Source organism: Daldinia caldariorum (assembly GCF_022478825.1).
Source record: "Daldinia caldariorum strain CBS 122874 unplaced genomic scaffold F4812scaffold_8, whole genome shotgun sequence".
Taxonomy (NCBI): domain Eukaryota; kingdom Fungi; phylum Ascomycota; class Sordariomycetes; order Xylariales; family Hypoxylaceae; genus Daldinia; species Daldinia caldariorum.
Window position 1 is genome coordinate 265425 of NW_025953044.1, and position 13553 is coordinate 278977.

At 48.7% G+C, this 13553-nt stretch overlaps 4 protein-coding genes across 4 annotated transcripts; 3 read left to right on the plus strand and 1 right to left on the minus strand.

Annotated features, from left to right (window-relative positions):
• Positions 1-111: 111 nt before the first annotated feature.
• F4812DRAFT_427702 (uncharacterized protein) lies at positions 112-2612 on the minus strand. Its single transcript, XM_047934124.1, has one exon. It carries the CDS (start codon positions 2482-2484, stop codon positions 517-519), a length of 1968 nt encoding a protein of 655 aa, XP_047790138.1. The 5' UTR covers positions 2485-2612; the 3' UTR covers positions 112-516.
• Positions 2613-2849: 237 nt separating this feature from the next.
• F4812DRAFT_427703 (uncharacterized protein) lies at positions 2850-3929 on the plus strand. Its single transcript, XM_047934125.1, has 3 exons — positions 2850-3038; positions 3099-3555; positions 3678-3929. The coding sequence occupies exons 2-3, from the start codon at positions 3187-3189 to the stop codon at positions 3705-3707; spliced, it is 399 nt and encodes a 132-aa protein (XP_047790139.1). The 5' UTR covers positions 2850-3038; positions 3099-3186; the 3' UTR covers positions 3708-3929.
• A 257-nt stretch (positions 3930-4186) lies between these two features.
• Positions 4187-10039, plus strand: F4812DRAFT_377776 (PHD/FYVE-zinc-finger like domain-containing protein). Its single transcript, XM_047932006.1, has 5 exons — positions 4187-4329; positions 4612-6982; positions 7041-8317; positions 8376-8598; positions 8656-10039. The coding sequence occupies exons 2-5, from the start codon at positions 4702-4704 to the stop codon at positions 9342-9344; spliced, it is 4470 nt and encodes a 1489-aa protein (XP_047790140.1). The 5' UTR covers positions 4187-4329; positions 4612-4701; the 3' UTR covers positions 9345-10039.
• Positions 10040-10240: 201 nt separating this feature from the next.
• Positions 10241-12959, plus strand: F4812DRAFT_471195 (uncharacterized protein; the record flags this gene model as incomplete). Its single annotated transcript, XM_047939066.1, has 4 exons — positions 10241-11092; positions 11258-11299; positions 11673-12453; positions 12571-12959. 4 exons carry the CDS (start codon positions 10241-10243, stop codon positions 12957-12959), a joined length of 2064 nt encoding a protein of 687 aa, XP_047790141.1.
• Between the last annotated feature and the right edge of the window lie 594 nt (positions 12960-13553).

Here is a 13553-nt window from a genome sequence, read left to right on the forward strand (position 1 = left end):
GGCACTTCCAATTAAATAGTGCAGGGAAAGTACAGGACCCTGCATATGATCGAGGTATTAAGGTTACTTCGTACTCATGCACCGAAAAACGCATAGGTATTAAAATAATGGCAAACTACAATATGAATTTTATTATAGCGTGCATCACCTCCCCAGTCCGAAGACATACCTAAGGTAAGTACCTGTATCCATCAAATTTCCATATCGTTGATCCTTAAAATCTTTTATTCGAGCGGAGTAGTCGTATCTACAGCCGCTCCCAGGTAAACCCGCTGTAGACGCCTTTCAGATAGAAACCCATGCGTTTTGAAAATAGAGTTGAAGTTTATTTACTCCGTTACCTCGTTCCTCCTGCGTATGCCTAAGTCCCTAGAATCCGGTTTTTTTTTTATCTCATCACTTTAAGACAGTCCCGCCCTATAGTAGTACACACAAGTAGTCATATAGTTAAATGTCCCCATAAACATTAAACGACACGATATGTCCCGAATGGTGTCAGAATTCCAGGCCCAAATTTCACCATAGCGAATCCGATACGTCACCCTTAACTTCGATTACTTTATCAAATATCCCTCCGGTGTGCTGGTTCTTCAAGAAAGCAGAGCAGAGGATAGCCGTCGCGACGCTGGCGTTCAGACTATCCACCATCATAGTTCCGGATTGGTTCGGTATCGAGATCTCAAAGTCCGCCATCCGTCTCGTCTTCTTATCGAGCCCCTCGCCTTCGCTTCCCACGACTAGGATCGTAGGCTCGGACGACATCGGGTCGTAAGTGTCTAGTTTATCCAACGTAATGTTCTTGCCCTCTCTCGGTCGGTCGGTCGGTGCCACGGCTGCATAGACAACCCAGCCCGCCTCCCTAGACTTGGAAAGGAAATCGAGTATAGAACTGATCGAAAATAGCTGCAAGATCTCGGATGCGCCGGCAGATGCTTTCACAGCTACCGATGTCAGAGGAGCTGAGTGACCTTGCGTAATTCCGACAGCGTTAACTCCCAGGAATGCTGCCGAGCGCAGGATAGCGCCCAAGTTACCCGGATCCAGGATGCCGTCTAATATCAGGACAAACGGCTTCCGATTAGGTGGAAGGGTGTATTTGACAAAGGTGGAGGTACCGTTGATTTGCGCTTCCTCGGCGCTCTGGTGGCCTAATTCGACGTTGAAGCCGGTAGTTGGGTCCTCGACTAGCGAGCCAAGGCCTTTGATCGGCAACTGCGGTAACGGGGAGGCTTCGAGGACGAAGCCATTGTGTGGCCGGCCATCGCTCATTTTTTCCATCATCCGCAGGCCAGCAGCATCGGTCAACTTCGTAACGGGGATCCCAGCCAGGGCTGCTTTCCTCTCCATACCAGTATTTCGGGAAGCATCCTGTCGGTTCTCTCCGTCGTATATATAGAGATTGTAAAGCTTGCGTCGCGTCTGCTTCAGGGCAGCTTCAACCACCGAGTAGCCATATAAGAACTGGGACGCCGCAGTGGTGCGCGGGATGCGGATAGGTGCGTCCTTTAATGGACTGGCGCGAGGTGCTGGTCGCTGGTCCTCTTCATCCCTTTGCCGCCGTGGCGAGGGCTCGGAAGCTGGGGACGCCCTTTGAAAATACGGACCAGCACGCCGCGTCTCACGCATGTCTTGCGTATCTCGAGTGCCCCAAGTGCCCCGAGTGTCCCGAGTGCCCCGAGTATCCTCCCGAGTGCCCCGAGTATCCTCCCGAGCGCCCCAAGTGCTCCGAGTGCCCCGACTATCGTCTCGAGCGCCCCAAGTGCTCCGAGTGTCTCGAGTGTCCCGAGCGCCCCACGTATCCCTGGTGTTCCGGTTTGATACGGGACTTTTTCTGTCCTTTTGAGAACCTCTTCTATCCCATGGCCTGGATTCGTTGGAAGGTTTTTGAAAGCTCGGGCGCTCTGTAAAGTGTGTTCTTTCCATGCTCTTAGGTGGTCCCATTGATCCCATTGATCCCGCTGATCGCCTGGGTTCTATCGATCTCGTTGATCCCCTAGATCCCATGGACCCCATGGATCCCCTGGGTCCCTTTGATCCCATTGATGGTGATGAACCTGAATGATGAAAATCTCTCATAAACTGATCCTTCGATATTCCAGCATCTCGGGATCCAAATGCAGATTTCTCCTTAGAGGGATCATTTCGTCCATTTTTAAGTTGATATACCAAGCTTTTTTTCCCGAATGGATCATTTGGGTCATGAAAACGTGCAGCTCTCGACTTCGGCTCTTGACCCTTGCCCGTAATGTTCTTTTTTCCTTTCTTAATTGTGAATGTCTGTTTTTCTCTCCTGTTCGACTTGGATGTGTTCAAAGCCTCCTTCTTGAAACCTTGAGGTCTAGCTTTCTCTGAATTTCTCAGCCCACGGTGGATGGCCGACAGAGAAGAAGACCGGGAGAAGACATTGATAGGCCTAGGAAAGACCCAGGTTTTAGGTAAGACATTATATCTACTTCGTATACACGAAGCCTGAAAGGAAATCATTGCATTTCCACCGAGAGATGTCTCTGATTGATACTCTATAAATGTGAGGAGTATCAATAATTCGTAAACATGTGAAAAAGAATTTGCAGACTGATAAAATTTCGATGTACCTAAGTACCCAATATACACTGTATTTTTTTTAGCTAAATGATGATATCTTATCGCTGATATCCATAAAAAGAAACGCCACTCAAAACTCAGGAAGCAGGGGGAGGAGCGAGCCCACTTCGGAGCATTGGTAGTAGGACCCCTGGCCTTAGTTTGCAGTGTAATGACGCTAAACCGTATTTAATCAAGTGCGGGCTATTAACGCAACGCGTGAAGTTACTAGTAGAGTGTACATAGTACTAGTAATTAATTCTAACAGCGCGTTTCTAACCATTAAGTTAACGTCAGCAATCAATTCTCTACTTCTCTACCTGTCTATAATAACCCTATACCTAACCTCTTATTGCTTGTTCAACGTCGTCTTCGCCATGAGCTTAGAGAGAATGTGATTATGGATTTACTTGAACCTGTACCGCCCTAGTAACTCGTTTTGATTTTCTCAACTTGTACGTCGCACGTTATAGCTGGCAATTGTCAATCGCATACCCGGCTAATACTGTCTCTAGTTATTCCTCCATGCAGAAGCTCGGCTCGACGACATGCATATTCACTCTTTGTATCCATATATGTAGGGCTTCGTGAGCGCGGTTTAACATGGAAAGCGACTTTGGACACTCCACAGCCTCTGTGGTACATGAGGATGGCGTTGCTATGGACGGAGCACAGGGGCCATCCCCCCAACATTCAGACTACAATGTACAAGACGAATGGAACTTGGGTAATTCATATATGAATGGAGTCTCTACATCTAGTTCCGGGAATATTCAAGAACAAGAGACAAATATATCCCCAGATATGTCTCGACTGCACCCTATTATGGTAGTGCTTCATCCACCACCGGATCCCACGATATATGAACGAATATATCCCAGTCAGACTGTGGAGAGGATTCTAGACGAGGTGGAAGACGAGGATGGAGACATATATTACAGTGTTGAGTTTGAGGATGGGTATATTGAAGATGTAAGTGGCTATGCTTCACTTTACTTCATTGCTGTTACTTCCCTCCCCACCCCCTGAGTCTCACGATCTCTCAACCGCTTCGACAACTTCGACGATAGCAATAGTCTTGACGGCCTCACTAGTCTCGACGGCTTCAACACCAACGCCCCTAGAGACGCAGCTTGCTACTTCCTATTCCTATTTGTTTGCCTGCCCTTGATCATATCTAGACTCTTAATGCAACTGCCTTAGACCCTGGCAACCCCCCAAGTTACTTTCCCACATTCTTTTTATGCGAAACCTAGGCAGTCTTTCCCTGTGCTATTTCCTTACAATAGTTCACATCCTAGGTTCTCATTCCATCATCCCCAATACCATCTTTACATCTTTTTTTTCTTTTCGAAATTTCTTCTTCTTGAAATTTCTTCTTGCACTCTTTTCTTCTACATTCTACACCCTCTACACCTCTCCAACACTCCTCACCCTACTTCCCTCAAAACTTCTATCCTGATCACCATTCGCATTTGAGGAAGTCTGTCCTCAAGATATAGGTATCAGTATAGTCCATACATCATAACTGCACCCTATTTACCTTACATCGCCAACCCCTTTTTGCTCTTCGTCAATTCTTTTCACTCATCGCCACCTATTTTGATCCATTTGAACTGTTTCTATTTGGCATCAACTATTTCCATCCATCATCAGTCTATTTCATCCCTCGTCAGCCCTTCTCATCCATCGCCAATTCTCTTCACCCATATTGCTGAAGAACTCCTCCTATGAAGCGAGTTTAAGGTATGTAAGCCTACTTTACTCTTAGTAGGGCTACCAGGACAAGATGGTATGTTTCTCAAGCCGGTTACGTGCTAGGAACTATATCCAAAGTCATTCTCGCCTCGTCTGAAACATGAATAACCTACCGCCACCTTGATTTTACATCGCTCGTGTTTCTCTTAGTGAGATATGCCGCCGTGAAGTCTAATCATTTGTGTTTTGTTGCTGCTTCATGCTGATTTTATATGTTTTCATCCTACTTGAAACAGCAAGACCGGTTCTAATACTAATATTTCTAAATAGGTGGCGTATGATGACGTGTTACAACTAAAGAACGGTCCTCGCGCTGCGCAGCAATTTCAGAATCGAAGATTCAATATTGGCCAACTAACCATGGATAAACGATTGGGCAAGCGCCCTCTTCCCGAGGATGAATACTATGACTCTGAACCTGACGATTCCGACCGTCCCAAGAAACGGACGAGGGAATCTTCTAGTGCTACACGCAGAAGTACTCGACAAGCCTCAAATCACGCTTCCATGCGAGACTCTGTGGAAAATGACGTCGACATGGATGGCGTTGATGAAACTATTGATGATTCGCCTTCCGACGAAGAGTTTGAAGATAGGAAATCTTCCAAGTCTCGTCACTCGACCCGACTTTCTATACTAAGGGTCACTCGCTCAAGGGATCCTGCATTGCAAGGCCAGCACAGACCGGATGATTCTGAGGATGAATTGGCTCAAGATCACGAATCTGACCAGGACGACGAATATGAAGACGTCATCCCGGTTGTTCATTCCGATCTTGGCGGCACGGTGAGAACATCATCTCGTAAGAGGAGAAGACCGAGACCGTCGTATGCACCTAGGAGAAATGTTGATAGCGGTTCGGAGATCGAATTTGAGACAGCGCGAAGGTCAAAGAGATCGACCAAGGTTTCGAAGAGTATGCGCGATCCCGAGATCGACGATGAGTACGAAGCAGCCGAAGATAAGATCGCGTCTGCCCCTAAGATTGCTGCAATCAAAGAGGTTTTTGAAGAACATGCAGAAAACTCAAAATTTCAGCAATTACATCGCGGGGTGTGTGATGGTTGTGGATCGGTCGCAAGCCATGCTAAGGGCTCCCTCATCCCATGCCAGGGATGTTCTTATTCGTTTCACAGGGGTTGCATCGGTGTGAGATCTCAGCGTGAGCATAGAGTTACTAAGGTCGGCCCAAATAACTTCGTGTTGCAATGCCGCTTCTGCATTGAGCTACCCAAAAAGAAGGATAAACGTGCCCCGAGCTCCTCGGCTTGCCAGTATTGCAGACTTGCCGGTGACTCATGTGCGGAATTTTCGGCAAAGAGAACTCCAAAGCAGGAGGAGAAAGCTAGACTTGACAATGGGGGAGTCGACCCAGTCACATTTGTTCAGCCTAACCTCGTCAACAACCCTGACAATGTGCTTTTCCGCTGCTTCACGTGCAGACGTGCCTATCATTTTCGTCATCTACCTCAACTAACCGAGGACCCCAACGAGGATCGTCTTGAGAAGTACTCACTGGCTGGATGGAAGTGCAGGGACTGCCTGAGCATCGACTACCGGATTCACGCGTTAGTTGCATGGCGACCTAACGATCAGGATGCCTATGTCGAGGGTCAGCGGGCCGACGAATTTACGGAGGATGAGCTAGAATACTTGGTGAAGTGGGAAGGGAGATCTCACATTCACAATACTTGGATGCCCGGAGCCTGGGTTCATGGCATAGCCGCGCCTGCTATGCGTGCTGCATTTCATAAACGCGAGGAGAACGAATTCCCTAAGATGACTACTGAGTCTGCAGTGAGAGAGGAATGGGTTTTGATCGACGTTATCCTCAATGTGAGATATAAACGCGGTTCTACTGCTTCCTCAAGAGAAGAAGACCTAAATCGTATCTCCGATATCCAGACCATATTTGTGAAGTTTCAGGGCCTTAGTTACGAAGAAGCCGTTTGGGACGAGCCTCCTCCTCGTGGTTCGTCAACCCTCTGGGCAGCGTTCACAGCTGCATACGATGAATTTCTCAACGGCAAATATTTTCCCCCTGCGAGAGATCGGGGAATGCGCGAACGTATCAGTAACTATCGATCGCTTGACTTCCAAACATCTTGCGAGCTGAAAAGCCAACCTCCGGGTCTTAGAGAAGGTCGTACCTTGATGCCGTATCAAATGGAGGGCGTTAATTGGCTTCTTTACAACTTTCACCAGCAGCAGAACGTTATCTTAGCCGACGAGATGGGCCTTGGTAAGACGATCCAAATCGTCTCTTTTATCAGCTCTCTTGTGCAGGACCAGCCCAAATGCTGGCCGTTCCTGATCGTCGTGCCGAATGCGACTTGCCCAAATTGGCGTCGCGAGCTCAAGGATTGGTCCCCTGGCCTCCGAGTAGTAACTTATCACGGTGGAAAGGTCTCTCAGGATCTAGCTTATAGACACGAACTCTTCCCTGATGGGGTAAGAGACGGAATGAAGGCACATGTCGTGATCATGTCCTATGAGGCGGCCAGTTCGGTGAAAACTACTTTTCAGACTGTAAAGTGGGCGGGCCTGATAGTCGACGAGGGCCAAAGACTCAAAAACGAAGAGACTCAACTTTACAGAACCTTAACAGACATGAAGATTCCGTGCCGGATCTTGCTAACTGGTAAGCGGCAACAGGCAGTGATTTACGTACTTAAATGTGCTATGCTAACGCTTGATAGGTACTCCGTTGCAAAATAACAAGAAGGAATTGTTCACTCTTCTTCAGTTTATCGACTCCAAACACAACGCCGAGGAGCTTGACGTTCAGTATAGCGAGTTGACGAAGGTCAATTTACCAGAGCTTCACGATCTTATTCGCCCTTATTTCCTGCGGCGCACTAAAGCTCAGGTGCTCAAGTTCCTACCGCCGATGGCTCGAGTTATCGTTCCTGTTACCATGACGGTGCTTCAGGAAAAGCTGTCCAAGTCGATTCTGTCGCGCAATCCAGAGCTCATTAAAGCTATCATCTTTAAAGACAAGCTAAAAGCGAGCGATAGAAAAAACCTAAGCAACATCATGGCGGATCTCCGTCAATGTCTATGTCACCCATTCTGTTTCAGCGCTAACGTTGAAGACAAGAATGTTGATGAAGAGCAAATGCGACGGAACCTAATTGAGGCTTCGCCAAAGTTTATGCTGCTGGAGAAAATGCTTCCGAAGCTCAAAGCAGGGGGTCATCGCGTATTGATATTTAGTCAATTCTTGCGATGCTTGGACATCATCGAAGACTTCCTCAACATACTAGGCCTTCCATTTGGACGGATCGACGGATCCTTGAGCGCTCTCAAGAAGCAGAGGCAGATCGATACGTTTAACGCTCCAAACTCGCCTCTATTCGCAATGCTACTATCCACCCGGGCTGGCGGTGTCGGTATTAATCTCGCTACAGCGGATACCGTTATCATATATGATCCGGATTGGAATCCGCACCAAGATATACAAGCTATATCTCGCGCTCATCGAATTGGACAGAAGGAGAAAGTTCTCTGTTTTCAACTGACGACAAAAGATACCGTCGAAGAGAACATCTTGCAGGCAGGGAAAAAGAAGATGGCTCTCGATCATGCTCTCATCGAGAGTTTGGATGCTGATAACGACAATAGTGGCGATCTGGAGTCGATCATAAAACGCGGCACAGAATCTCTATTTAGTGACAAAGATAAAGCCAAGATTACGTATGACTCGGCAGCAGTTGACAAATTACTAGACAGGAGCCAACTCGATAATGAAAATACGGATAATCAGACGATCGAAAACCAGTTCTCGATCGCGCGTGTCTGGGCTAATGAATCGGGCGCATTTACTGACGGTCCGGCGGAGGTTGCTGATGAGGACCAGCCGTCGAATACGAGTGTATGGGAGAACATTCTTAAAGCACGAGAGGAAGAGCATTTACGAGAACTCGCGGCAAAACAGGAAGTATATGGTCGTGGTGCTAGACGCCGTGGTACTCAGGTAAGGAATTTATTTGCGTCGGACTTTACCTTAGGTAGTGATGGCTAACATGATGTAGGCTGTGGACTATAACGGTGCTAGAGTACGTTACATTGAGGGAGTTAATGACCCCGATGAACAGTCCTTAATAGAAGAACAGCGCCCAGATCCAGATAGCGGCGGCTCCGATGTTGACGGCGAAGACGAACTTTACATCGATAACGGCGTAGAGGATGATGATGACGAGGCCTACGAGGAAGAGAGAGAATTAGGGTCCGCGACGAAGGGCAAAGGAGCCAAAGGTAAACACCCGACTTCATCAACGTCGCAAAAGCCAAGATTATTAACACTCCTAATAGTAACGTGGCACAGCCAAGGCCTGGAGATGGCCAGAAACCTCTCTACTAACGCGCTAAGCCCGTCACGAGGAGCTCGTCAGAACGTCAACGCAGCCCAGGCAGTACCGGTGATGCCCAGTCTCCGTCAAAGTCAGATGCAGGGTCCACCAGCCACAGCCAACCGACCCGCACCGGAGGTAGGAAACTTGTCCTTGTCTTCGATGAACCCCCCGCAAACTCGAGCTCCCCCTCAGGCTCGGGCTCCTCCTCAGGTTCGAGCTCCCCACAAGGTTCGAGCTCCTACCCAAGCTTCAGTCCCGCCGATTGAAAATTTTAGTAATCGATTTAGGGTCCCGATCGCTCGTCGCGAACAATCCTCTCTTGCTAACAATTCTCGTGCGCCCACGGGCGTTCTTCCGGCTGTGCGACCTGAAAATATTTTAAGATCAAACCCGGCCGTTGGAGGATCAAATCGCAACAATTTACTGCATACTTCTCTTAGTGGCCCACCAGCCTGCCCTGTAGGCAGAGATGGCGTTTGTATGGTCTGCAAGACTAAGCACCCTTTCAACTTTGTTTGCATAGATTTCAACTCGGAAATCTCATTACGACTCGCCATCGACACTCTGAGAACTGGCGCATCTCTCCCTCACGCTCAAGTATACAGGGCATACCTCATTGAGCGTCTACGACAACTCTCAGGTCAATGAGAGGGATATCAACGTGAGACTCACAGGCTCACGGACCCACGGTCCAAATATTGGCGAAGAAAAACTCTTCATGCACTGGCCCACAGCTAGTTGCATAGGTACCTACTCATTACTATTGCGAAATAGTAAATAAGGGGCATCAATCTGATGCTAGCTACCTGCTATACCATGGCATTGCCTTTAATACTTAACTTAGCTAGTCGAACTCATGTAGCTCAATTGTATTTCGCGCAGAATCAAGCAAAAAAATAAAAGAAAACCGAAAAAAAAATCAAGTCAGTTAGGTAGACAGTCTTCTCATCGTTGATTTGCGGTCAAGACATTTTGAAGTGTATTCCAGGTTGTCCAACAGTTATACAGGCCGTTTGTCACGTGGGAAACACAAGACAAGAACTGCAGGTAACCGTGGAATGCATTCAACCTTATTTGAGGTCCAGCAAACGAGAGAGATAATAATAATAATAAAAATAATTAGTTATGCGAGTTAGGGAAGTTGTGTGCGGTAAAGGTCTCATGGATGTGTGTCTGTGTCAAGCTTTGCCCGGCAGAAAATAAGTCCTGAGCCTCTAGGCAGTCTATTAAAAGACCACCGTCACTTCTTGTCAACACTACTACTTTACTTAGCTTATATCAACTTACCTTTCCTAAAAAAAAAAAAGTTACCAATAATAAATAACTCTTTAGGAACTAATAACGTTATTCTATCTAAAGCCGTCAAGGGTTGTGCCTTTTTTTTTCTTCCTTGGTCAAGACGTGCTGTGCCTAGGGGTCTTATTACTGCAGCAGTCTGACAAGACGGTATAAATACCTAAAGCCCTAACCCATTTTCTTGCCCTGTTTGCTCTCTGAATTCCTTTGATATTCATCCTTCTCTCATTTCTCTCCCTCTCTCAACTATGGACACTTCTTCTCCTCTCCCCACCGCCTTTGGCCCAGCAGCCAACTCCCCCTCCGACTTGTCTTACTCTTCGGGTGCTTCTCATACTTCCACTCGAAACACGTCTCCGGATTCTGTTACTAACCCCACGGCTGTTTCTTCTTCGTCTTCTTCCCAACTCGCGTCACAGCTCTTGGAACTTAGTTTCAACTCCGATATAGAGCGTAATCCTAGCAGCATTCTGCTCAACCCTCTAACTAAGATGGATCGAAATCCGTTCCAGTCCGTCAACGAGCGCAGAAACAAGATTTCCACGGATCGCACCACCAATGCAAGCCAGAATCAACAGCTCCAACAACAACAACAGCAGCAGCATCAGAATTTCCAGTCTCAAACACTGAGATCCAACATGCAGTCTCTCAATACTGCTGTGCCTAGAAGCCTTGTTTCGTCTAACTGGAGATCGCAGACAGCAGATGAGACTGCACTACTAACTCGCGCTGCTGAGTTTACTCCGTTTGACGCTACTAACGTTGGTCATCATCACATGCAACACGGTTCCAGTAGCCGACACTCGTCGTATACAAGCCCTCGTCTAGAGCAGTTCCCGCAGCAACAGCAACTCTCTAGCTTGGTGCCTTACTCAAGCTCTAGCATCACTTTCAGCGACCTCCAGATAGAAGGCAGCTATGCTTACTGCTACGACCGAGGAAACGGCCAGTACACGCGGCTGATCCCGGCTGATATGTTGCCCGCGCTGAAGGACATCCCGGCTCTCCAGTCCAGCTGCTCCGGAATGGTTGTGCTGCCCGTGCCGCGAGGTCTGCCTTCAAACGGCCGGTCGAGAAATAATAGCCCGGTTCTACTCAGAGTAAGTCTATCGGTCTACCTATCTGCCTAATCTAACTTAACATCACACACATTCCTAGACTATGTATGTATGTATATAGTCTAGGAATGAATATTTTCTTTTTCTGTTTCTGTTTCTGCTTCTGTATATGACGACTACAACGATGTACTAACTATTTCTTGAAAGAGCCCGCCGAATACCCCGACCTCGACTTCGGATAACATCCAGGTAAGCCAGAGCGTTTACTTGAATCCCCTGCTTCGGAGCAGCGCCAATACGGTATCTATACCTCTCCCTCCTCCTTCTTCTTCTTCTTCAACAGCTCATCATCATCATCATCATCACTGCACTACTATCACTTACCCCGCCAAAAGAGCATATACCCCTCTCTCATTAAAGTCTGGTGGTGTTTCATGCCCAGCGCAAACGGGACCTTGGGTGGTGTGTCTCAGACACCGGATATGATGGCGATCCCGCTATTCCCTTTCCCCCCTCCCCTTTTCTTTCCCCTTTCTCATTGTCTAACAATACCCTATTCACTTCCCCATACATCCAGGCATACTTACTCAACAGAATCAACGCTAACCAAACTTTCCTCTAGTCACGAATCGACAACATCGTAGCCTCGACGCCCCCCACGCCAACCAGCCTCACCCTCGCAACAGGCGTCACGGGCCTAGGCCCCGGGTCCTCAGCCGGCGCCACCGGCACACCGCACTCCCACCAGTCTCACTCCCATCACTCCCACTCCCACTCTCACCATAACCATCATCACCATCATCATAACAGCAGCAGTATTAGCGGCCAGCCGCAGCCACAGCCACACCAGCAGCAACAGCAGCAACCCCAACGCCGCCCCAAGATCTACTGCGACAAGTGGGTGCACGAGGGCGTGTGCGCCTTCACCCAGCAGGGCTGCAAGTACAAGCACGAGATGCCGTTCGACAAGGTGACGCAGCACCAGCTGGGCCTGTTCCACGGCTTCCCGGCCTGGTGGAAGAAGCACCAGGCCGACCTGTCGCGGCAGAGGGACGGGACCGAGGATGTGGTTCGGCTGAGCGGCCATGGCGGTCACAGCGGCGGCGGTGGTGGTAGTGGTGCTGGTGGTGGGGAGAGATTTATTGGACGAGGGACGGGACATGCTCATGGACATGGTGTTGCGGCTGGTTCTGCGGCCGGAGCTGGAGCTGCGGAAGGTATGGGAATGACAAATACGGCGGCGACGGCGGCGGCGACTACTCCTACTACTACTACTACTTCTTCTTCCGGACTCCAGAGCTGGCGACGGGGCGCGGATGCAGGAAGCCCGGTGGAGCAGAAGGTGTTGGGGGAGGGACTCAATCTGGCGAGGGAGGTGAGAGGGGGTGTTAAGAACCCTTTCGGTACGTTTGAATTCCCTAACCTGACCCTCACCCTCATCCTCGTTCTCATCCTCGTGACAAGTCTTCTTATCTGATGCACAAGCTAACATCTCACCCCTTGGCTTTCGTATAATATAGTATCTTACTCTTCCCCCTTCGGCCCCATCGCACCCCCTGCTCGCACCTCCTCTACGACTCCAGCGGCGGCGGCGGCGGTGGCAGGATTTACGACAGATCTGTTCGGCTCGGGACAGTCGCTGCACCAGAATAATACTAGCGTCGGTGCTTCCTCTCCCACTTCGAGGACGGGAATGGGAATGGGAATGGCCGGAGGAAACACTGCTAACAACAGCGGCGGCATGTCGAATACGAACCCTTATTCGTCCCTCTCTTCGCTCGACGAGGAAATCATCAGCGGCAGCGGTAGCGGTAGCGGTAAAGCTAAGCCCGAGGAGCAGTCCGAGAAGTCCAAGTCCGCGGCCTCGGGCGCGTCGGGCGCAGGCTCTAGCGGAGCGCGTCTGACTTGAACCTTGCCTACCTCTACCTTTACCCCCCGCGCGCCAGCCAAATTATACCAGGTCGGGCACAGGGCACGAAGAGAGAGGAATAGGGAATATTAAGTAAAGTGCTTCCCCTGATTTGGAAGCGTACGATACGACACAATACGATACGACATGATGGGGATATTTGAAGTCCAACTTCCTCTTGTTGCTCGCAGCAATACCTATCTCTCTCTAATCATCCTCTGATTTTTTTTCTACTTGTTTTACTCATGCAGGTCCTTATACATACATACGGCGCATCCATCCATCCATACAGACGAACAGATAGACATGCGAATCACTTCATCCCTTTCACCACATGTACCCCAATTCATTCCACTATGCAACTACACCATGACCGAGGACTTCCCAGCTCGCTCTCGGCTGTCCCAGTCCGAACAGACGCTCAGGTTATTCATCTCCCTGCGCATCCCATCCTGTCTCTAAAAAAAAGCTACGATTTCGACATCAATTTCTTTTTCTTCACCTTTTCTTTTTTTTCTTCCTTTCTTTCTTTCCATTCTTCTCTACGCATTTTTTCTGTTTTCTTTCCTCCTCTCTTTTGTTACCACCTCTTTC